We start from the raw sequence: 23,612 nt of genomic DNA on the forward strand, positions 1-23,612 counted from the left end.
AAGAAAGGGTGGGGGAAAAAACTGTAACTGCAATGTATACATCTAAGGATAACCTGACCCCCTTGCTGTACAGTGGGAAAATAATAAAAAAAAAAAAAGGCTAGAAAATCCACCCCACTTCCCTGCTTCCCCTTGGCAGCTGCTGTGTAGCACAGGGAACTAGGTCTAGTCACTTATGTCGGAGCAGGATAATGTGAGAAAAAAGAATGTATACCTAGATGTGTAACTGGGTCACCATGCTGTACAGTGGAAAACTGACAGATCACTGCGAGCCAGCTATAATGGAAAAAAATTAAAATCATTATATAAAGAAATGCTATAAACACTTGTGAAAATTTTAAAAATATTATATCAGAAAACATGACTTCTAAATTTCTATACACTGAGTAACAGAAAAATGACAAGATAATATAAATTGGAAGACAAAAATATCTCAACTGATTTCCAACTCAAATCAGTTGAGCTCTTTTCCTGACATAAATACAATTTCAGTTACTGATAAAGGAATATATATCAATGGTATAAAGTAAAAATAATAGTAAGTGTAAACACCATCTATCTGTAAAAGGAAAATATTTCCATATCATTGAGCCTTCTGGTATCTTTCTACATTTGTCTAACACTCTCTTACCAGATAACCCAACATTTCTACGTGCATAATTGAGTTTGTCCTGTCACCTATGTTTTATGTGGAATTAAATATATGCTAAATTAAATGAGAGGACATATAGCTGTATAATTAGAACAATTTTGTCCTTAAATACATATTATGCTATGTTATCCCCACATCATTTTTGCTTCCACCATAAAATGATCTCTTTCACCTGCTCTATATCTTCTATTATATAATCAAAAACCTTTTATTAAAGAAAATTTTAGAGACATCCTCATCTTTGGAAAAATGGAAGGTTCTGAGTGTGCATTTGTGTCTAGAGGGTATAAAGATGAAACACATATATAAATGTAAGAAATGTATTAGATTGTTTTTTCTTAATTTCCAAGGGGAATAATGAAGATAAGGTGCAAGAAAGGAGATATCTGAGAACTTTGAAGAGCCAGGATGTTTAACATTGATCCTAATGGATAATTTCTGTTAACACCATATTTCAAAACATTTATAATTTTATAACATGTCATTATAAACTATTTTTGAGGAATTTCCTCTTTCTTTTACATTAAGAAAAAAACCCTCAAGAAGACATTTTCCCAGAAATGAAATAGTCATACTACTTTAAAATGTGACTTTGAAAATATCAATTTCTAGGCATTCCTGTTGTGACTCAGCAGTAGGAAACCTGACTAGTGTCCATGGGGATGCAAATTTGATCCAGGCCATGCTCATTTGGTTAAGGAGCTATTGTGTAGGCTGCAGACACAAGTTGGAATGGAATTGCTGTAGATACGGTGGAGGCTGGCAGTTGTAGCTCAGATTTGACCCCTATCCTGGAAAATTCCATAGGCTTCACATGCAGCCCCATATATACGTATATACATACACACATATATACATATATATAATGCACATACTTAGATTACAAACATGTATGTATGCGTGTGTGTATATATATATATTTTAGAAATATATATATATAATTTATGTATATATAATTTTATATACCTCTACAATTTTATGTACATTTCTAAAACCTTGCAGAGTTTTTGGAGAGAAGATTAAGCTGTAAGAATATATTAATTGGAGACTTTAAGTCAATATTAAAGATGGTGGTGTCCTCAACTGGGATCTGAGTTTTCTGAAACACAATTCAGCACTCTTAATTCTAACACACGAGTTTAAAAAAAAAAGCCAAGCATTCACAAATTTATTTTGAATTTGTACACATTTTATAGCTAAATACCATAAGCCGTGAATTAAATCCATTTATGATGCTATGGTATGATTGAGGCAGAAACAAACTATAAGAAAATACACTATAGGGCCCAAAAGCAGAATGTGCCCAAAAAGTAATGCAGTCATATTTCTATTCTAGTCTTTGTGGAAAAACATATGGGTAACTTGATCCAATAGTACTGCAACAATAATGAAGCCAATGGTAAATGACACAGAAAATCTGGCATCATTTTTTCAATAAATAGCAAATACAGGGCAAAAGTGGCCTCACTAGTGTGGAGAACAGTTGAGAACAGAATGCTAAATGGAACATTTTTATGAGGTTTGGAGCCAAGAACCACTCCTTCTTCCAGAGATGAAACGCAATCAGCTCTTTCTTCAACAGGCCCTTCAAATGCTGTCATGGCAATCCAAACTCTTCCTCTAAATTAATACAGTACACTTTAGCATCCAATCCAAACAGCTATAAGCAAGATACTCTGCAATTCAATATTCATAGAAAATCCAAAAGGTAAATGTGGATGAATGAGTAGAATAGAATTCTATATCTAGTTAAAGGGGGTTTTGAATTAATTTGACAGAGTATTCTTCAGGAAAGTTTTTTATGAACAACCACACAATCACACTTCGGTAATGCATAAGCCACCTGGGAACATTGAGATGATGGTCCTGAAGTTCTGCCCAGAGCCCAGCTGAAGTGGAAAGTCGTAGTTCTCTCTGCACACTTCTCAGACCATGACTCTGGCCAAAAAACTGAGCACTCGATTTAATCTTGCTGACCACTTTGGGAATTTACATAGTTATTTTATTGAACATAGACATATTTTTCCACGTTTTATGATTGATATTTGGATTTCATAGAACTTAAAATGTCTCTGGGAAAGTTGACTCCCATTTCGGATACAGACGCCCCATTTTTTTGTCTAGCAAATAAAAAAAGCATGATTAACTACCAAAAAAAAACATGAGAAGCTAAGACTAAACGTCACATATTTTGATTCCATTTAAAAGTAATTTCAAAGTCAGAGTTCCTATTGTGGCTCAGCAGATTAAGGACACAACATTGTCTCTGTGAGGATGTGCATTCAATCCCAGCCTGCCTCAGTAGGGTAAGGACACAGTGATGTTAAGCATGTCTCTGTTGTAAGTCACAGAAGCAGCTTGGATCTGGCATTGCAATGGCTGTGGTTTCGGCCAATAGCTGCAGCTCCAATTCAACCCAAAGCCTGGGAACTCCCACAGGCCACGGGTGAAGACTTCAAAGAAAGAAAAACTAATTCTAAGAGAAGGTTTTCTATAAATGGAGAAGAGATAAGTGATCACCAAGAGCATGTGCCTGGGGGAGGGAGCAACAGGGCAGAAGAGGAAGACTTGGTTCTCACCTTCACACACAACCATATCAAAAACAAAACAAAAAATTGACTCATGGAATGATTTGCACAGGACATCTACTGAATTCTGGTAGAAGGCCTTAAGCTTTCAAAACCTCAGGAAACGCTCCACATAACTAGGTAGAACAAAAAGAAAAAAAGAGAGAGAGAAAGAGAAGAATTAGGATGGGACTGGCACTGCCCTGAGAAGGAGTTGTGAAAGAGCAAAGGAACCCACACCCTGCGAAGCCACCTAACCAACAGGGAGATCAGCCAAGCTTCTCAAGGACTCATAGAAAAGTACAATATCTGGACCGAGGAGGGCCACACAATCCTCAGTCTCACCACCCTTAGACACTGCTGCCTGAGATGCTCAGGTGGGGACTTGCCAGGGAGTCTCCAGTTAGGTCTATGAAGAGGATGAAGGTTGGTATTTTGGAGGCAGCCTGAGGGGCTAGAGAGTGGTGTGCTATGGGCAGGTGAGTGGAGTGCCACATCTTAGGGAAACTGGGAGGAGGTCTGAGCCCACAGGAGAAGTAAGCACATTGTTGATTACGTGAGTGGAGGACCACCAGAGGAATATCTTTCCCTGTGCACACCCAGATTCTCAGAGGACATGGCACACCTGGCACAGCCTATGGGTGCCCAGGTACCCCTCACAAGCGCTAAGGGTGATGGGACATCTCTTGTCCAGTCTAAGGTGGCCAAGCCACACTTGTGTAGGCTAACAGCAATGGGGTCCTAAGTGTAATGTGGTGTCTTTTGCATGGTCCACAGGCAGCAGGTGGAAAGCGGAGCAGTCACCTCAGACCCAGAAGTGACCATGGCATGCCACCATTTGGGGTCCATGAACTGAGGCCCCCGCTTCTTCAGAGCATGGCACGTGGGAGGGTACTGCCATTGACCACCCTCAGGTTCCTGAGGATAGACACATCCTGCTGCTGCCGCTGAAAAAGTAGAAGGAGAAATACACAATGTCTCCAGAAAATAAAACAAAAGAGGACAGCATTACAATACCCATTCTAAAAGCAATACTGAAAGCACTCTTCTCAATAGAAACAGGAAGTAAAACGAAATAGGATGAAGGAAAACACAATTGGAAAAGAGTCACTTAATCAAGACTATAAAGAGATTTTAAAAAATCTATTGTAAAAGTATCATAAACTCGAGGGACAGCAAAAGGACAAACATGAAAATATTTTTTTTTAAAAGGATATTGGTATATAGAAATGCAACTGACTTCTGAATATTTTCTCAGGTCAGTCTCCCAAAGCAATAGACATAAGAGCAAAAATAAACCCATGGGACCTTATCAAACTGAAAAGCTTTTGAACAGCAAAGGAAACCCAAAAGAAAACAAAAAGACAACTTTCAGAATGGAAAAAAATAGTTTCAAATGATGCAACCGACAAGGGCTTCATCTCTAGAATATATAAGCAACTTCTACAACTCTACAGCAAAAAAGCCAATCAATGGGAAAATGGGAAAAAGACCTGAATAGACATTTCTCCAAGGAAGATATACAGATGGCCAGCAAACACATGAAAAAATGCTCCACATCACTGATCATAAGAGAAATGCAAATCAAAACTACCATGAGATACCACCTCACACCAGTCAGGAATGGCCATCATTCCTAACTGGAGGGGCTGTGGAGAAAAGGGAACCCTCCTGCACTGTTGGTGGGAATGTAAACTGGTACAGCCACAATGGAGAACAGTTTGGAGATACCTTAGAAATCTATACATAGAACTTCCATATGACCCCGCAATCCCACTCTTGGGCATCTATCCGGACAAAACTCTCCTTAAAAGAGACACATGCATCCGCATGTTCATTGCAGCACTATTCACAATAGCCAAGACATGGAAACAATCCAAAATGTCCATCCACAGATGACTGGATTCGGAAGATGTGGTATATATACACAATGAACTACTACTCAGCCATAAAAAGAATGACATAATGCCATTTGCAGCAACATGGATGGAACTAGAGAATCTCATCCTGAGTGAAATGAGCCAGAAAGACAAAAACAAATACCATATGATATCACTTATAACTGGAATCTAATATTCAGCAAAAATGAACATCTACTCAGAAAAGAAAATCATGGACTTGGAGAAGAGACTTGTGGCTGCCTGATGGGAAGGGGAGGGAGTGGGAGGGATCGGGAGCTTGGGCTTATCAGACACAACTTAGAATAGATTTACAAGGAGATCCTGCTGTGTAGCACTGAGAACTTTGTCTAAATACTCATGTTGCCACAGAACAAAGAATGGGGAAAAATGTAATTGTAATGTATACATGTAAGGATAACTTGACCCCCTTGCTTACAGTGGGAAAAAAATAAAAGAAAAGAGAAAAAAGAAAAGAAAAGAAAATTTTCTTATACATGAAAAGGAACAAGTGGTTTTGGGAGTCCTAACCCAGATGGTATGGTCCTGCCAGAGACCGGTGGCCTAACTGTCCAGAAGACTGGACCCAATGGACTCAGGATGGCCCCCATGCATCCAGGCCAGAGCTGCCATTAATGGTAAAAGAAGCTTAAAACGTGACCTGGGGGTGGATATTTCATGTTGAAGCCCCATATTCTGTCCTGGCCTTACTCACGGGGCCTGGAGTCAAATGGCTGTCAACATCCCAAGTCCTCCAATTCCAGGGACTATTGTGTGAAAATCCCCATGTTTGGGTGGAATCTATTAACCCAGCCACTTTCCTCCAATTGGGGTCAGGCCTGCCTGACCATGATTGTGAAGAAATTTTGGAGGAAATTTAGGCCAGTCAGCCTGATCTCCAGGACTCTCCACTGACCAATGCAGAGGTAACATATTACAACAAAGCAGGCAGCTTTGTGACTAAAGGAAAAGACAATCTGGTTTGGCTCTCACAACTGAAAGTGAGGTAATTTTAGCTGTAGCATTACCAGTGGGATGGTCAGAGCAATGAGCAGAGTTATGGGCCTTAATCCAAGCTCTAAAACTGCAAAAGGAAAGAAAGTCAACATTTACACAGACTCTAGGTATGCATTTACTACTTTGCATGTTCATGGAGCAATCTATAAAGAAAAATATCTGTTAACTGCTTGGGGCAAAGGAATAAAAATAAGGAGCACATTTTATTGCTCTTGGAAACTGCTTGAGACCCAGAAAAATTGGCACTAATGCACTGCAGAGGACACCAAGAAGGCCAGCCAGCAGAGGCCAAAGGAAACTGGCTAGCTGACAAAGCACCCAAGGAGAGAACTACACAGGAACCACAGGTAACAAAGGTTCTAATGATGCCTTCACTCCCAGCACAGCCTAGGTATACAGTAATGTGACTTCTTGTACCAGCAATATTCTCTAATAGCTAGTTTAAGTGTAATAATCTGATTTTGTTGTCTTGGCATCAGGGTGCTACCTTTGACTCTACCTAGGGACATAATGTTATTTTCAACTGAACAATTGCCAAGGAAACAGTCATCCAGTATTATATGACATATTCTAGAACTGCCAAGAAAACTCAAAGGAACACAACCAATAGGTATTTTGATCAATTTTATCAGATTTGGAATGAGTATGTGTGGATTACCCCAGAAAAGAGATGATGAATAAAATCAACAACTATTTGTTGGGAGCAAAATGAACATAGAATAGGATTTAATGATAGTATGATAAACCCAAAAGATTTAAAACATATGGGTTACTTACCACAGAACACTGCACCCACACTAGTCCAGTGACTTATAACCCAGAGACAATCTCTCTATGACCAGGGACAGACTAGAGAAATAATCCCAGAATCCATTGGATTATCCCCAATGGGACCCACTGGATATATGCGACAAACATGGCTGTGGTTGCCACCAGGATGGGAAAGAAGGTGTACTTCAAGATATGCTTTCACACATGGAAATATTTTATCATATCTAGATCAAACCCCTATTAATCTCCCTTTCCAGCAGGCTCTTTGGTCATGATCTGTCTTTCAATGGTATGATTACTTGGCAGCTCTATTTGTCCCATCTATTTGGCAGCTCTATTTGTCCCATCGCACATATCATGATGAGGGTGGAAGCTTTAACTAACTTTACTGAGCAAGATTTAGTAGATGAAATAAAAGCTATAATGGCATTAAATACTGAATAATTGCTGATGAAAACTGCTGTCATTCAAAACATAATGGCACTAGACATCCTAACAGCTGAACAAGGAGGAACACATTTCATCATAGAAGTAGAATGTTGTGTATGTATATCTGATCTCTCTGGTAATATGACTGCTGTGTTAAAGACATGAGTAATCAAGCTGAGGCATTGTCTAATGGTAATCTTCCTCTTTGTACTTCTTTTTGGTCTTGGATAAAGGGGGACTGGTGGAAAATGTAATACTAACCGTAGTTATTATACTGCTGTTGCCAATCTTTGGACCTTGTATTTTTAACTGTGTCACTCAGCTTGTTGCATCCCATCAAGGATTCATGTTTGAAGTCCACCCCCTGAGGTTCAGTATTTGTCAGTGACTGATGCACATTGAGAAAGATGAGAATCCAGATGGCGGAATGTAGGCTTGTGGGAAAAGGGAATAGGGAGCTTGACAAGAGTGAATACATCTTGCTGCCACCATCCATCCTGGTGAACTTAAGGTGAAGCACATGAGGGCTCCAAGAAAAATAGAGTCATTAGGATTTAAGAAAGTCTGGGCCCAGATTGTCCTCAAGATATTCAAACAATAGCTAGACTCTAATTGAGGTTAATCATCAAAGTAACAATGCAAGACATTCTGCACAGCTATACACCTTTTGTATCCTAGATGTAATTAAAAGGTAATGTAGCATATTAGACACAGAAGCAAGCAATATAAATGTATCTCTCCTTATATGTTTGTGGTCCATGATTGGGAAGCAATTCCCTGTGGATGTGTCAGTGTTGATAAAGCTGTTCTCCATCTTCCTCGAGTGTCCTCTGAGGTGATTTCTGGGAATCCTACAACAATGTGGGTGATTACATCAATTAGCCTGCAAAAATAAACAAGCAAACCAAAAAAAAAAGAAAAAAAAAAACAAGGAGATAAGACACTACAAGCAGCACTGATCTGCAACAAATATGAATGGAATACATCTTTGCAATTAGTGGGTCATAGAGATAACATCTAAACGAATCAATTATAATGTCAGAAAATAGATACAATGAGTATCTGAAAAGGAAGAGATTAAAAAAGGACACTGTAGGCACTCTGTCGAGAAAAGAAGAGTGAATAATAAAGCATATATAGATATCTAAATATCAAGTAATAAAAGGGAGGAAATATAGTGATCATTTGCAGATCATGTAATTACCCTCCCAAGGTTGTAAAAAAAAGTCCTTTCCAAATAATCCATGCTAAGGATGAATGTGAGCAAAAGAAGAATCTTACAACAGTAGGTTCATCAAATTATGATGATAATGATGCTCATGAGAGCATAATGGACCTCAAGCAAATAATTATAGAGAAGACATGTATCCTGGGCTTAAGAGGAGAGATATGAGAAATGAAACCCATTCTTCCCCAAGCCATCTATACATCAAATGCAATATGAATGCAGATTGCATCTTTCTGACCACCACACTCACTCCCTACTCCTCAGAAAATGTAAGCTGTCCTCTCAAGTTTAGGTTTGGAAAGCACTTATGAAATCGTGAACATAGAGAAAAATCTTGGAGTTTAGAAGTGGGCTTTCAATAGTCTAAAATGTAGCATGTCAAGCTAAAGAGAGGCCCAGAGTAAAAGGGCCTTCAGGCAAGTGTACTTGTTTGTCCTCACATAGCCTATGCCCCATATTTCTGAATAACTCAGAAAATGGTCCACTGTTGCCACATAAAATCACTGTATTTATGTGGACTCAACCACTGTTAAATACTTTGGTCTATGCAGAGTGTCATCTAAAAAATTACACAACCTGAAAGTTGAGAGTTATGTTTGATTTGGGGTGAAATTAGGACTTAGACCCAGGAGACAGCATCTCAAGTCACCCTGAGAAACAGCTCTGAGGTGGTGAGGGGGGAGCTAGGATCTATAGGAGTTTTTGGAAGAAAGGGCAGGTAGCAGGAACCAAAGAGCCCTGGGCTCACTGAAGCCATTCCTTTGATATGCACCTCAGCTATCATGATCAGTTTCTTGAGATTTGACAGCTTGCAGGACTCACTGGCTCTCACCTTTGAAGGTGACTGCATTCACAGATGACTGGGACATTCTTTATTCTTACCTGCAGTTGAGCTGAAAGAGGAAACAGGAGGATCAGGATATGAAAAAGGTGAGGGGGGTGGTGCATGCAGCACACACATTTTACAAATTTTGTTGCCGCTCTGCTGAAGGAGACTAGCAAGGAGCAGACATCAGCATGAAGGAGTTTAGTGTTTTCTAGATATGAGGAGATGCAAGAATTGGGCACATAAAAGCTCCTAAAAATATCTGATTGTCTGAAAAGCCTGTTCTTCCAGGTTTCCTAGAGCACAGAGTGCCTCACTCCCAGTCTCCACCCCGAGCTCCCTTCAGGGTGTGCTGCAGGGTGGTAGTTGTAGTGGCTCCTGTTTTACTCCATGTAGAGCCTGAAGGCAAGTGCCAAACTTCAGTTCACAAGGGAGAGAATGAGAAAAATTAGAAGTGGCTGATCCTGTTTGTTTACTTGTTTATTTGCTGCTCCATGGGTTTAGAGTACAGTAAAAGTGATTTTGCCCTCACTCTGAAACTTCCCAAGCCTGGTACTGAAATGAGGGTCTCTACACCTGTCACTGTGTCATCACTACCCTGGTCTCCTCTTTTCACCTTGCTAAGTTACTACTTCTCTTGTAGAATCCCCTTCCCATCCACATTCTGTCTGCGAGTTAAATTTTACACGTATTGGATAAATATAACTGAAGACATTTCCACCCAATTTAGGAAAGCTTCCCACAACTAAGATAAAGAAAACCCCTGTACATCAATGCTAACTCTTAAAGAGATGCAGAGACCAAAATAAATTCATTCTTCATATGGGTAAGTACATACAACATATTATATGCATCTTTTCAGGATAAAACTCTTCACTCTCCCCTATGATTTTGATTCAAGGTATGATTTGTAATTTGGAGCTAGGAGTCAACTGAATTAGGCCATCTTCCCCTGATGTCCACAAAGGTGCCTTCTTTCATATATGATCCTGCCATTCTAGCACCCCAAAATTCTCAGCCACAATTTAATGAGACTTTTTCCTCTTAACATGAACTACTATTTTTTCACATATACTAAACATTGTACCAACAAATCACCAACATACAGCACAATCTGTATGTCGAAATCTAAGGAAATGTCTTGAAAAGTAAATAGAAATTTTTAAAATTATCCAAAAAATTGGAAAAAAAACAGCTGTCAAATTTCATGAACCTACCTTTCATGGTGTATGTTATATCTTCACAAAATATTTAATGAAAGGAAATTTTATTACCTTTTGTTAATACACAGCATTCTGAATTAAGAACTGCATTACACTAAGACATAATGCCAAATTTGACACTCTTTCTAGTTGTGAAAAAATATGCCTCCTAAGATGTGATAAATATAGAATGCATTATGTATTTCTTCAACACATATTAAATACTGTTTACAAAGGTCATAACAGTAATCCACTCACACCTTTATTTTAACACTTCTTTCAGCCACAAACCAACAAGAGTTCTTACTGAAAATGAAGTCTCATCTTGCAAAGGAGAAACTGGTTACTCAATATTAAGACTGTTTCACAAAATCTAGGTCCTATTTTATAGTTATACTCCTATGTTCATAGATTCCTACACAATGATATTCAGAGAGCCAGGTGAAACCACCCAACTGCCCACTGATAGGAACAGACCGTCCGGAACAATGACGGCCCTGACTGCATTTGACTTTGTTAACCTTCAGCACACAATCTATGTTGCAACATTCTCACCCTCTCCCCCTACCCCTGCATGATGCTATCTAGGAACATACTCACCCTTTCCTCCTATGACTCCTATGTAGCCGGATGCTAAGTCTGACACTGGTTACTTCAGGCACAAGCCCCTAGAAAACCTACCACCCCATAATGATATGAAGGCCTCACTTTCTCTCAGATCCCCTGGCCATTTGCTGGTCAACAAGCATATGTGAAACCTCAGTGCTCCTGACTCTTAGCCTTTGTTATTTCCACTCCAACACCCCACAGTCTCCTTCCTGTTCTAACAAATATAAAAAAGATTATTAATCCTCATTGTTATTTAAGATATTCTGTGGCTCCTTCAATAACAGCAATTTTCCTCTTACCCATATATAAATAAATTTTACATATAAACTCTCTTGTTATGACGTATCTCCTACTTGTTGGATTTCCTTAATGGTAGGGGCCCTACATAAACGCAAAATCTCTACTTCATGAATACTTAGCATATATTGATAGACATACCACAAGAATCATATTTGCTGTGCTAATATGACTATGAAAATGTGAGGTTCCCAGCAGCGTGGAGACAGACCCCCATTGAGCCCATATATGGCTGTTCAACTTGGAGACCTGCTGTGGACAGCCTCTCCCAGAATTGGATGCTCCGTTTGAGCAGCAAGAACCAACGGACTGAGGAAAACACCTGGAGGCATATGTTAACTTCTATAGTGATGAACTGCTCTCTGTCATGGCACTTGACCCCCTACTCCTCCCTTGACCTTCCCCTCCTCTTTCTTCATTGTTCCCATCAAAGATCCTGGCGTGAACTCCCACCGCAGATTCCTGCCACAGATCCTTTATAAGCCTAGCCCCTCCTCACAGTCAAGGCTGGTGCCCGCCTGAGCCATTAATAAATCTCTCCTGTTTATCAAATGCCCTTGCCCACTCCTCCCTCAGCAAAATTCACATCTGGTGCTAAAACCCAAGAGGGAATGATACAAGAATGGGAATCAGATCAGTGGTGCCCCAAACTCCTGGGTTTGAAAGCCAGAGAGAAGCAGGCAGGGGCAGTTCTTCCTGGCTTAACCTCTGGAACTCACCCAGGTTTGGGTCCCTGATCCAGGCACCTCTGCACCAGTCCTCTCCTGCTCAGCCAGGAAGGAGCACCTAACTGGAAATTCCACATTTCTGTGACTGACTCTGCATCCAGCACTTGCCTTCTTATACTTGGGTAATTGCCACTTTTCTGGGACTTCTGTCAGCATGGCTCTTGGGCCCCAATTCCTCTGGCACATCAGAGTACAACCTTCTGCAACAAATCATCGCACTAGGTCTGTAGAATGCATAGACACTTGGCCCCATCCCTCTCATCTGGGGACACCCACATCAGCGAAAAACCTCTCTCTCTGTTCCTCAGCCTCCACTATCCACTCTTTAGAGACAATCAGCCTAATAAGCAGCTTTGGGAGTTGGCCCTTTCCTTACCCCACATCCCCTCTTAGTCTTCATCATGTGGAATATGCCCACCACTCCTCCACAGAACACACCTCTTGGCTGCCTCTTCTGAAATTCAGAATCTCCCCAAGAGGAAATGTTAGGTCCAAGCATTTTTAATTCTTTTTAACTCAACATGCACAAGATTTACATTTGATAATGGCTCTCCGTCGACCCAAAAGATCACTTTCAGGTTTTTATGTAAAGGTATTTTATTCCATTATAGCTGGTTCACTGTGGTCTCTCAATTTTCTTCTTCATCACTGTACAGCATGAAGACCAGTTACACATACTTGTATATATTCTTTTATCTCACATTAACATGCTCTATCATAAGTGACTAGGCATAGTTCCCAGTGCTACACAGCACTTATATGCTGAGAACTATAAAACATTAAACAAGGAAATTGAAGAGGATGCAAATAAATGGAAAGATATTCCATGATTGTAGGTTGGAGAAATTAATTTTGTAAAAATGGATACACTACCCAAAGCAATCTACAGATTCAATGCAATCCGTATCAAATGACCCAGGACATTTTTCACAGAACCGGAACAAACAATCCAAAAGTTTATATGGAAGCACAAAAGAGCCAGAATTGCAAAAGCAGTTCTGAAGAACAAAAACCAAGCAGGAGGCATAACTTTCCCTGAATTCAGGCAATATTACAAAGCCACAGTCATCAAGACGTTGTGGTCCTGGTACCAAAACAGAAATATAGACCAATGGAACAGAACAGAAAACCCAGAAGTTAACCCACACACCAATGGTCCAACTAATATTTGACAAAGGATGCAAGAACAAAAAATGGGAAAAATACAGTCTTTTCAGCAAGCATTGATGGGAAGCCTAAACTGCTGCATGTAAATCAATGAAAGTAGAACATGCCCTCACATGTAAGGCATGTTCTAGTTTATGCCTTAAGAAAATAAACTCAAAAAGCCTTAAGGAAAATAAACTAAAAAAGGATAAAGACTTAAATATAAGAAAATAAACCATCAAAATCCTGGAAGAGAACATAGGCAAATGCTCTCTGACATCAACCTCATGGATATGTTCTCAGGTCAGTGTCCCAAAGCAACGGAATTAAGAGCAAAAATAAATCAATAGGACCAAATCAAACTTACAAGTTTGGCACAGAAAAGAAAACCAAAAAGAAAAGAAAAAGACAACTTGCAGAATGGGAGAAAATAGACTCAAATTATGCAACTGATGAGTCTTAATGCCTAGAATATACAAGAAACTTAAACCACTCAACAGCAGAAACAACAAATCAATGGAAGAATTGGCAAAAGACCTGAATAGACATTTTTTCCAAGGAAGATGTGCAAATGGCCAACAAGCACAGGAAAAAATGCTCAACATCACTGATTATTAGAGACATGAAAATGAGAACTCCCATGAGACACCATCTCTCACCAGTCTGAATGGCCATCACTAATATGTCCACAAATAACAAATGCTGGAGGGGGATGGGGAAAAGGGAGCCCTCCTGCACTGTTGGTGGGAATGTAAGCTATTACAACCACTATGGAGAACAGTATGGAGGTAGCTTAGAAGTCTTACATAGAAAAACCATATGACCCAGCACTCCCATGCTTGCACATATATCCAGACAAACTCTATTTAAAAAAGGCACAGGCACTCGAATGTACAGTGCATCTCTATTCACAATAGCCAAGGCATGGAAACAACCCAAATGTCCATTGACAGATAACTTGTTTAGAAAGATGTGCTATATATACAAAATGGAACACTACTCAGCCATAAAAAAGGACAAAATAATGCCATTTGTGGGAACATGGGTGCAACTAGAGACTCTCATGCAGAGTGAAGTAAGTCAGAAAGAGAAAAGCAAATACCATGTGATATCACTTATATCTGGAATCTAATATAAGGCAGAAATGAACTTCATGAACTTGCAGAATAGTTTTGTTATTGCCATGGGGGAGGGATGGGGTAAGTTGGGAGGTTGGGGTTAATAGATACAAACTATTGCCTTTGGAATTGATGAGTAATGGGATCCGACTCTGTAGCACTGGCAACTATGTTTAGTCATTTGTGATGGAGCAGGATAATATGTGAAAATAGAATGTGTACATGTATGTGTAACTGGGTCACCATTATGTACCATAGAAAAATTTATTTTTGGGAAATAACTATAAAAATAATCAGCAGCATCATCAATTAAAGACTATGTAAGGGGTTTAAACATCTACACAAGTGATCTTGTTTTGTTCCATCTGTCAGAATCGCAATTTGAATCCACTGTCTCTCATTGCAATTTGAATCCACAGTTATACTTTATTCATGGCTGAAGCTTTGGAATGGGAAATCTGAGGTTCCTGTTCTGTGTATTTTGTATGTGTTGTGCATGTGTGGCCTTGCCAAAATTAATTCATCAAAAATCTCTAATTATTTGGTTTGAAGGAAATTAAACACATATAAATTCTCAAAATACATAAGGTAAGTTAATTTTGGATTCACATGAACAGGAAAATATTCAGTATTAAATTAACATCTGATATTAAAGTTAAAATTTGTTGATCTAACTTATGTGCACAGGTCTTCAGAGTCATCAACCTAAGTATAATAACTTACTGTACCTAGGTTTGATAAAAGTCAAATCAGATACTGAGACTTCAGTTACGAAGAAGAGACTACAACATCACTTAAGACTATGATTGGTATTTTGGTGCTGTGCTGAGATATTCCTTCTGTACCAGGAAACATGTGCTTTTAGAAATGATAAAAAGTCCATCCAGAAAAGTTTGATGGGTTTTTCAGTAAAGAAGGAAGGAGGAATGGAATTGCATTTTACTAAGGGAACAGAAAGTAAGTCTGTCTTATAGCTTATTATCTTGAATGGAACGGTAGCAGACAGAATAATATGGATGCAGAAAGTGATGGTAGTTTTATGGGAAGTGGACAGTGAGAAAGGACTTTTGTGCTTGGTCAGAACTGACTGCATTGGGAATTCAAGGCAATGAAGTAAACTAATTTTAAAAGTAAGCTAGTGCAAAACTTGAATTTGGTTTCTGTCTCTCTGTTAAAAGAAGGTTTTATTAATTTTCCTAACCTTAACTTTTGCTAACAGGTTACATGAATTTACTGGTCTTTAATTTGTATTTGCTTTTGAAATCCTTTGTTACTCTGGTTGAATGAGTAAGTAATGTTAAATAATAAAGTATTATTCTATTTGACCAGATGTTTTAATTTTTCTCCTGTTTGTGTGTTTATGTGTATAAATATAAATATATATACTATTTTATGCAAACCTCTGAAGTGTAAATTAGAGAGGACAATTTGTGCAATGAAATGTATGAACAAAATCAATAGGATTATGGCGCAAAAATTAACCCCTCATGGTCAGACTTGCCATCCTGACGCCCTTGTGTGCATGCTAACAATCTGCCCCAATATCAGGGAAGTTAATATAGGTAAACAATAGGAGTTCCCATTGTGGAGCAGTGGTTAATGAATCTGACTAGGAACCATGAGGTTGCACATCCCTGGCCTTGCTCAGTGGGTTGAGAATCTGGCATTGCTTTGAGCTATGGTGTAGGTTGCAGATGCGGCTCAGAACCCATATTGCTGTGGCTCTGGCATACGTTGGTGGCTATAGCTCCAATTAGACCCCTAGCCTGAGAACCACCATATGCCATGGGAACAGCCCTAGAAAAGGCAAAAAGATTAAAAAAAGGTAAACAATACCTATGAATTAAAGAGCCAGGACTATGGGAAATACAAGAGGTGACTTGGTTCTTCCTGGCTCCTAGGCAAACCCAATAATGAAGAAGAAATACTTAGAAAATGTGTTTCCCATTTTGGGGTATAACTTCTACAATTCTAAAGCGACCATATTTGCTGAAAAATGAAGATCAGTTTAGAGCAAAACCTTGTGATTCATATTCTAGTTCTGTGTTTCGAGGTTAGGGTTCACTTTCTAAAATTAACTTCCCAAAGAGTTCTTTGATGCTATGTGACAATATTTCAAAATTTAACTGGATTAATCAGAAAATATTCTAAGCTTGGGAAACTGATTGCTGTAATCTGCCTCTGGGAGAATATCAGATGCCCCATGATAACCAGGGGGCTAGACATTCTGGAAAAGTATCATTTAAAGGGTTGTCTCCAGGCTAGATGAAAGCTCCCTTATCAGGAATTCTTAAGCCACATATGCACTAATACTGTGAATAAAATAACTCTGAAATTGATATTTCTCACGTAGGAAGGGCCTCTACATTGCATTGGTCTACAGAGAGAACTACTGACTTCAAAGTCACCTTATAACAAGGCCCTAATAACAAAACACCAAGGGCTGGACAAAATGAAAACACCATCAGAAGTATACCACTATCCCAAGATTGCCACACCTGACCCATGTTGTTGTTTGTTTTCCTACTGATTTAAATTGATGGGTTTCTCCCCTCCAAGGCTCTTATTATTTATGATCCATGGTGGGATCACCTCACTGGGCAGTATAATACCTGCCCTCACAGGGCAGAAATATGATTTCATCTAATGCTAATAAAGCTCAATAAATAAGAATTGAAACTTTAGCCAATTGACATAACTTCTAATTTAATTTATTAATTATATTATTAAATCTATACTAATCTAAATATTAAGATTCCTTGTATTGGGAACACTTAAACCATCTAGGGAAAAACAGGGTGAGAACACTGGGAAAACCAGTATAAAACTTCCTTTAAAGGTAAGAGACAGACCAATCCACCTCAACAGGATAATACTGGTCTGTTCTGGGTGAAGCTTTTCAATTTTTACTTATGACATTACCAATTCTTCTTTCTATATAATATTTTAATGGACCACAAATATCTTATATTATTTTTTGACTCCTTATCCAAAGAGGTTTTATGTTTATTTTAATTCCCCAATACATTATTATATTTTCTACTATACAGCATTGTGAGCCAGTTATACACACAGGTGTACCCTATTTTCTCACATTGTCATGCTCCATCGTAAGCAAATAGACATAGTTCCCAGTGCTACACTGAAGGATCTCACTGCTCATCCATTCCAAAGGCAATAGTCTACATCAATTAACCCCAAGCTCCCACTCACTCCCACTCCCTCCCTTCTGCCTCCTGCACCCCCTTGAATCATACATCTATTCTCAAAGTCCATGTTTTTCTTTTCTGTGGAAAGCTTCATTTCTGCTGTATAGTAGCTTGCAGATATCAGTGATATCATATGGTATTTGTCTTTCACTCTCTGACTTTCTTCACTCAGTATGAGTGTCTCTGTGTTATTTTTTTTTCACCGTTTTCACCAAATTGCTATTTCTTGCATTTCCAATGTGTGATGACTGAATCACTGAAAATGATAGACAGTTCCATATGAGATCGGTGACCTCTAGGTATGGGAAAATGCAACAAGAGGGAATATTTTCCTGGACCATAATAGACTAGCAAGACAGGTGGTCCAGAGACTTTTGGCTACTCCTAACATGGCCTTGTCCAGTATTAGCGCATTGAGTGGCCTATCTGTGAACTCTTGGCCAGAATGAGGAATGTTCATTCCTAGCACCATGGGATGAAATGGTCATGAAATGCCTCTCAAAACTATGGGCAAATGTATGACCATGGGGGCTTATGGCCAACTGTGACCTCAAGTATAGCACTTGCCTTCAGGCTCTCCTTGGAGTAAAACTTGATCCACAGCAGCTGTTTCCCTGCAGCACCTGCTGAACAGAGCTCAGGGAGGAGACCAGGAGTGAGGTACATGCCTTCAGACAGTTCGATTTCAGGTGAGCATTTCTATGGCCCCAAATTCTTGCCTCTTCTCTCATCTAGAAATACGGAGATCGTTAAGCATGGCATCTGCATGGGCCAATAGGGAGAAAAGGCAGAATGGAGTAGCTGTGGGCCAGACATCCAAGGAAGACAAGGAAATATTTCAGGAGTAATTTTAGGCAAGCCTTGCCTGGCTAAGATCTTAGGGTTTACGTCCCCTGTCAGACATGATGCCACCGACGCTTCTCAAAGCAGCATCAGCTGGCAGCGGCAACCTTACATTTTCAAGGTCTCCTCATATAGCAACAGAAAGGAGACAACATGTGTTATGACCAACAGCTCCTGTGATTTATGTGTTAATGCCACACCAAGTGTTAAAACCTCCTCAGATAAAACGGAAGTCCTCCTTCAACAATACTGGTATCAACCTACATCCTAAACTCCTATTTAAACTCATTTTTCTTTACTTCCCAACCTCTATGGTAGCTTGTACCATGTCCATCCACCCAGTACTTGTCACCCCAGGCCAGCAGGAAGCAGATAGAGAAGAGTAGATGGTCACCCCTATCCCATATAATGGAAGGCTTGAATGACAGGTTTCCAGGATGATGGAGACAGACCCCCATACACCCCAACCACTGCTGTTCACCCGAGAGACTTGCTGTGGACACCCCCCCCCCCAGTATATGGATGCTCAAGTTGGGCAGCAAGAAACAATGACCTGTGGGAAACAACTGCCTGCAGAGCTTAACCTCTTACAGGGAGTAACTGCTCTACACCATGGGACTCGAGCCCCTACACCTCCCTTCACCTTCCCCTCCTTCTTCATTGTCCCTGCAACCGGTTCCCAGCATGGACGTCAACCACAGATTCCCACCACAGATGCTTTGTAAGCCTAACACCTCCTTGCAGTCAAGGCTGATGCCATCTAGAGCTCAGCCCCTCACTTTCTGATGCCCTAGTGAATACCAATTGGCCTTGTGAATTCCTCTCTCAGCCATCCTAATGAGAAAATATTAGGAATATTGTTTAACACACAGACTACTTACGTAGGATACACAGAAAACTCTATGTTCTAAAATCAGTGATAACAAATCACTGTCAGTTTTTAACAATGTGAAAACATTGTGTATGAACTTTAACGTATTCAATGCAATGGCATATATTATCTTCAGAATGTTGTACACCCATCACTTCTCCAGTTGTGAAATATTGGCCTCAACCCACAAGGAAATCTCATATCCCTTTGGATGGTGCTTCCCAAAATTTCCTCTCCCAAACCCAGCATCTATCAATCTTTCTATATCTCTATGGCTATTGATATTTTGCTTGGTTCCCAGGGACCTTCTGTGTCTTGCTTAGTGATAAAGGTTGTGTTTGTGTGTGTGTGTGTTTGTTTCCTTTATTTCTTTTTTTTTATTTTTATTTTATGGACTGCACCTGGGGCATGCAGAATTTCCCAGGCCAGGGATTGAACCCATATCGCAGCGGTGACAACAAGAGATTCTTAACAAGCTAGCTGCCAGGGAACTCCTGGCTATGATTTTTCTGAATACAGATGTGGCACAGATTCTAGTTATAAACTGTGAAGTGACACATATGGTTTGTTTCACTTTACCGTTTTTTTTTTTGGACCCATTTTCCAGGCGTTATATAACGGGCACCAAATGTGTGTGTGTAGAATAGGGAACTTACATTTACTTCAGGGAGGAAATGGATTTATTAATGTGGTGGGTTTTCTTATTTATTAAAAAGATTCCATTGGAGAGGGATTTTGATGATCGCATTTTTTTGGGGGGGGAGATTACTGTTTATGTAAGGAGCTCATATTTTATGTTAACTGACCCAATTTCATAGGAAAATAAACACTAGCTGAAGGTTATGCTCAGATTGCTAGGAGACCTGTCATCTTGTGATGTCACAGCTACTTAGGTTAGCAGCCATTGTGATGCATTGGATAGTTTACCTCTGTGGGCTTACCAAAGCAGCACTTAAAAATGCAGAGTTCAAAAAGCATGCTGTTGAGAAAGGTGCTGAAGAAAAATTTATCTGAGATGGCACATGCTCCTTCAGAAATGCAACATGTGTCTCCTAAAGATGCACAAACTGGTTCAGAATCCTCCATTACATCTCCATGGTGTGATAACTCAATCACTGGGGACTTGGACTTGAGGTCTCAGAGTGAAGAAACGGCTTTTCGGGCTTTGTCTGAAGGCTCCCTGATAAAAAAGCCATGTTGCACATTGTGTGCCTCTGAACCAGATGAAGACGATGATTTTCTTCCTCTGCCCTTTCCCAGAAAACTTTGGGAAATTGTTGAAAGTGATCGATTTAAGTCGATTTGGTGGGATGAAAATGGAACCTCGATCGTGATTAATGAAAAACGCTTCAAGAAAGAAGTTCTGGAGAGAAAGGCTCCCTTCAGAATATTTGAAACTGAGAGTATGAAAAGCTTAGTTCGACAGCTTAATCTTTATGGGTTTAATAAATTGCAACGGAATTTTCAAAGATCTGCCTCACTAGCTGACTTTCTGGCAGAAGAAAATAATGTCTCTGCTTGGAACCTGGTATTAAGGAATTTCCAGTTACCACTTACAGAGGGAATGTATAAGATTTTCTTTTGGGCATCTGCAAATATGTTCATATAGGGTCAAACTAGACCTTGAAAATGGGATGAAGTACTGCTACATTTTTGTTATGATGATTATTCTTTGTCTGTTTGCCATTTCTTGGGCTGCTCCCATGGCATATGGTGGTTCCCAGGCTAGGGGTTGAATTGGAGTTATAGCCACCATCCTATGCCAGAGACACAGCAATGTGGGATCTGAGCCACTTCTGCAAACTATCTCACAACTCACGGCAACACCAGATCCTTAACCCACTGAGCCAGGCCAGGGATCAAACCCGCAACCCCATGGTTCCAAGTCAGATTCGTTATGCACTGTGCCACGACAGGAACTCCATGTTACATTTTTAAATTGAGGACCGCTTGGTTATAAAGTATTTGGGATGATAAGCCATTGTCCCTGCCACCTTGAGCCTTGTCAACGAACCTCAAAAAATACAAGCCACGGAATTCCCGTCGTGGTGCAGTGGTTAACGAATCTGACTAGGAAACATGAGGTTGCGGGTTCGGTCCCTGCTCTTGCTCAGTGGGTTAACGATCCGGCGTTGCCATGAGCTGTGGCATAGGTTGCAGATGAGGCTCAGATCCCACGTTGCTGTGGCTCTGGTGTAGGCCAGTGGCTACAGCTCCGATTCAACCCCTAGCCTTGGGACCTCCATATGCCACAGGAGCGGCCCAAAGAAATAGCAAAAATACAAAAAAAAAAAAAATACAAGCCACTGAACCTAATACTATTACTGCAAATACACCTGGAATTTTTACTTGAGGACAATAGTTGGCTGTGCCCACTAAGAACATTTTTGAAAATATTAGTAATGGACATGTATGATTTCAGGATATTAACTCCATATGATGAAAAGAGTCAGATATTATGGTTTTTGTCTCCTCGTGTCTTTGTTTCAAATGCCAGTAAATAAATTTCTCCTTGGTTTTAGCTGCAGGTCTACCATAATCCAAACTTTAAATGAGGCTGTCCCCAACTGTTGGAAAGGATGAAAAGAAGAGTCAGGATTAAAAATGCTTCTCCAGTATCGGCTTCTCTACTTCAAGGTTGCAGCAAGAAGCGCTCTAGAACAGGGCATAATGCTGATAATCATAATTCTGATTTTGATGCACAAACTCGTGGAGAGAATGCATTTTCAACCTCCACAAGTCTAAATGTGCCTTTCATAAGAAGGCCTTCTACCAGCCAGAGAATTTCTAATACAACTACCCCAATTAGAAATGACGTTTCTTCTACATCATCAGCATCAGCCAGACCACAGCACAAACTCTCGTGGCTCAACATGCTATTTTAAACCAGTTGACCACGTTTCATATGCACTCACAAAGCAGCTACTCTCCAGCAAATGGCCACATTGTGAATTTCATTACAACTACCACTTCCATGTCTCAGTACCACCTTATTTCTCCCTTCCTGAGTGGTTATTTTTGGATGACGGTGAAGCCGTCTCCTTTTCTAACCAGATATCACATTGTGAATTTCATTACAACTACCACTTCCATGTCTCAGTACCACCTTATTTCTCCCTTCCTGAGTGGTTATTTTTGGATGACGGTGAAGCCGTCTCCTTTTCTAACCAGATATCAGAATATATCACCAAGAGAGGGCCCTTTGTCTAACCCTCAACCAGCCAACCATCCCAATGCCAATGGCCACTGATACCTCTGCTGCCTCTCTCTCAAGGCCAACACTTCCATCCTCTTCATTATTTGAACACCATCCTAATTTTGACCTATCAACGGTCTATAGATTCTGCAGGATAGTGAAGATGAAAATTTAGGCTTGCAAGTGTCAACAATTTCCTGCAATTCCTTTATTTCAAAAATAAACATATATGTTCATCTTCATATTTGCCATTTCTTTATTTATGAAACAATTAAGAGTAAGAGGATGCTGTATTTCTTTTTCTAAAATGATGTTTATTTTTTCTATCATAGCTTGTTTCCCATGTTCTGTCAAGTTTCTACTGTCGAGCAAAGTGACCCAGGCACACACACCCCCAACCACCCAAGACCCACACCCATACACGTACGTATCCTTTTTTTCACATTGCCCTCCGTTGTGCTCCCTCAAAAGTGGCTAGATGTATTTCCCATTGATATACAGCATGTTCTCATTGCATACCCACTCCACATGCAATACTTTGCACATTTTCTAACCCCCAATTTCCAGTCCATCACAATCCTGCCCCCTCCCCTTTGGCAACCCAAACACTGTTGTCCAAGTCCATGAGTTTTGTTCAGGTGGAAAGTTCCACTTGTCCCATAGGTTACATTCCACACGTAAGTCATATTGTACTTGCCTTCCTCTTTCTGACTAACTTCACTTAGCATGAGAGTCTCTAGTTCCAGCCATGTTGCTGCAAGTGGCATTACTTTGTTCATTTCTATGGCTGAGTAGGGGTTCCATTGTGTATATATACACACACACGTCTTAATCCCATCTTCTCAGTGGAAATTTAGGTCATTTCCATGTCTTGACTCTTGTGGACAGTGATGCAATGGACATACATGTGCATGTGTCTTTTTCAAGGGAAGTTTCTTCCAACTCTATGCCCAAGAGTGGGATTTCTGGGTGAAATGCTAGTTCTATATTTCATTTTCTGAAGTA

At 39.9% G+C, this 23,612-nt stretch overlaps 1 protein-coding gene and 1 pseudogene across 1 annotated transcript in view; one reads left to right on the top strand and one right to left on the bottom strand.

Moving 5' to 3' along the window:
• The window catches only part of LOC146394408 (uncharacterized), a 61,378-nt gene extending 40,989 nt beyond the window's left edge, over window positions 1–20,389 (bottom strand). The window contains exons 1-4 of the mRNA XM_085009149.1: window positions 20,353–20,389; window positions 9,395–9,455; window positions 7,596–7,768; window positions 4,024–4,166 (exon numbers count right to left, since the gene is read on the bottom strand). Coding sequence (XP_084865275.1) covers window positions 4,024–4,166; window positions 7,596–7,768; window positions 9,395–9,455; window positions 20,353–20,389 — 414 coding nt within the window. The remainder of the gene's footprint in view (window positions 1–4,023; window positions 4,167–7,595; window positions 7,769–9,394; window positions 9,456–20,352) is intronic.
• LOC110257968 (heat shock transcription factor, Y-linked-like) lies at window positions 20,388–22,782 on the top strand (annotated as a pseudogene).
• Window positions 22,783–23,612: the final 830 nt, after the last annotated feature.

The sequence above is a fragment of the Sus scrofa genome, chromosome Y (assembly GCF_054392235.1).
Source record: "Sus scrofa isolate SSC_HxYL_T2T_F1_AM1 chromosome Y, Sscrofa_HxYL_maternal_Yorkshire_Landrace_v2.0, whole genome shotgun sequence".
NCBI classification, from domain to species: Eukaryota; Metazoa; Chordata; class Mammalia; order Artiodactyla; family Suidae; genus Sus; species Sus scrofa.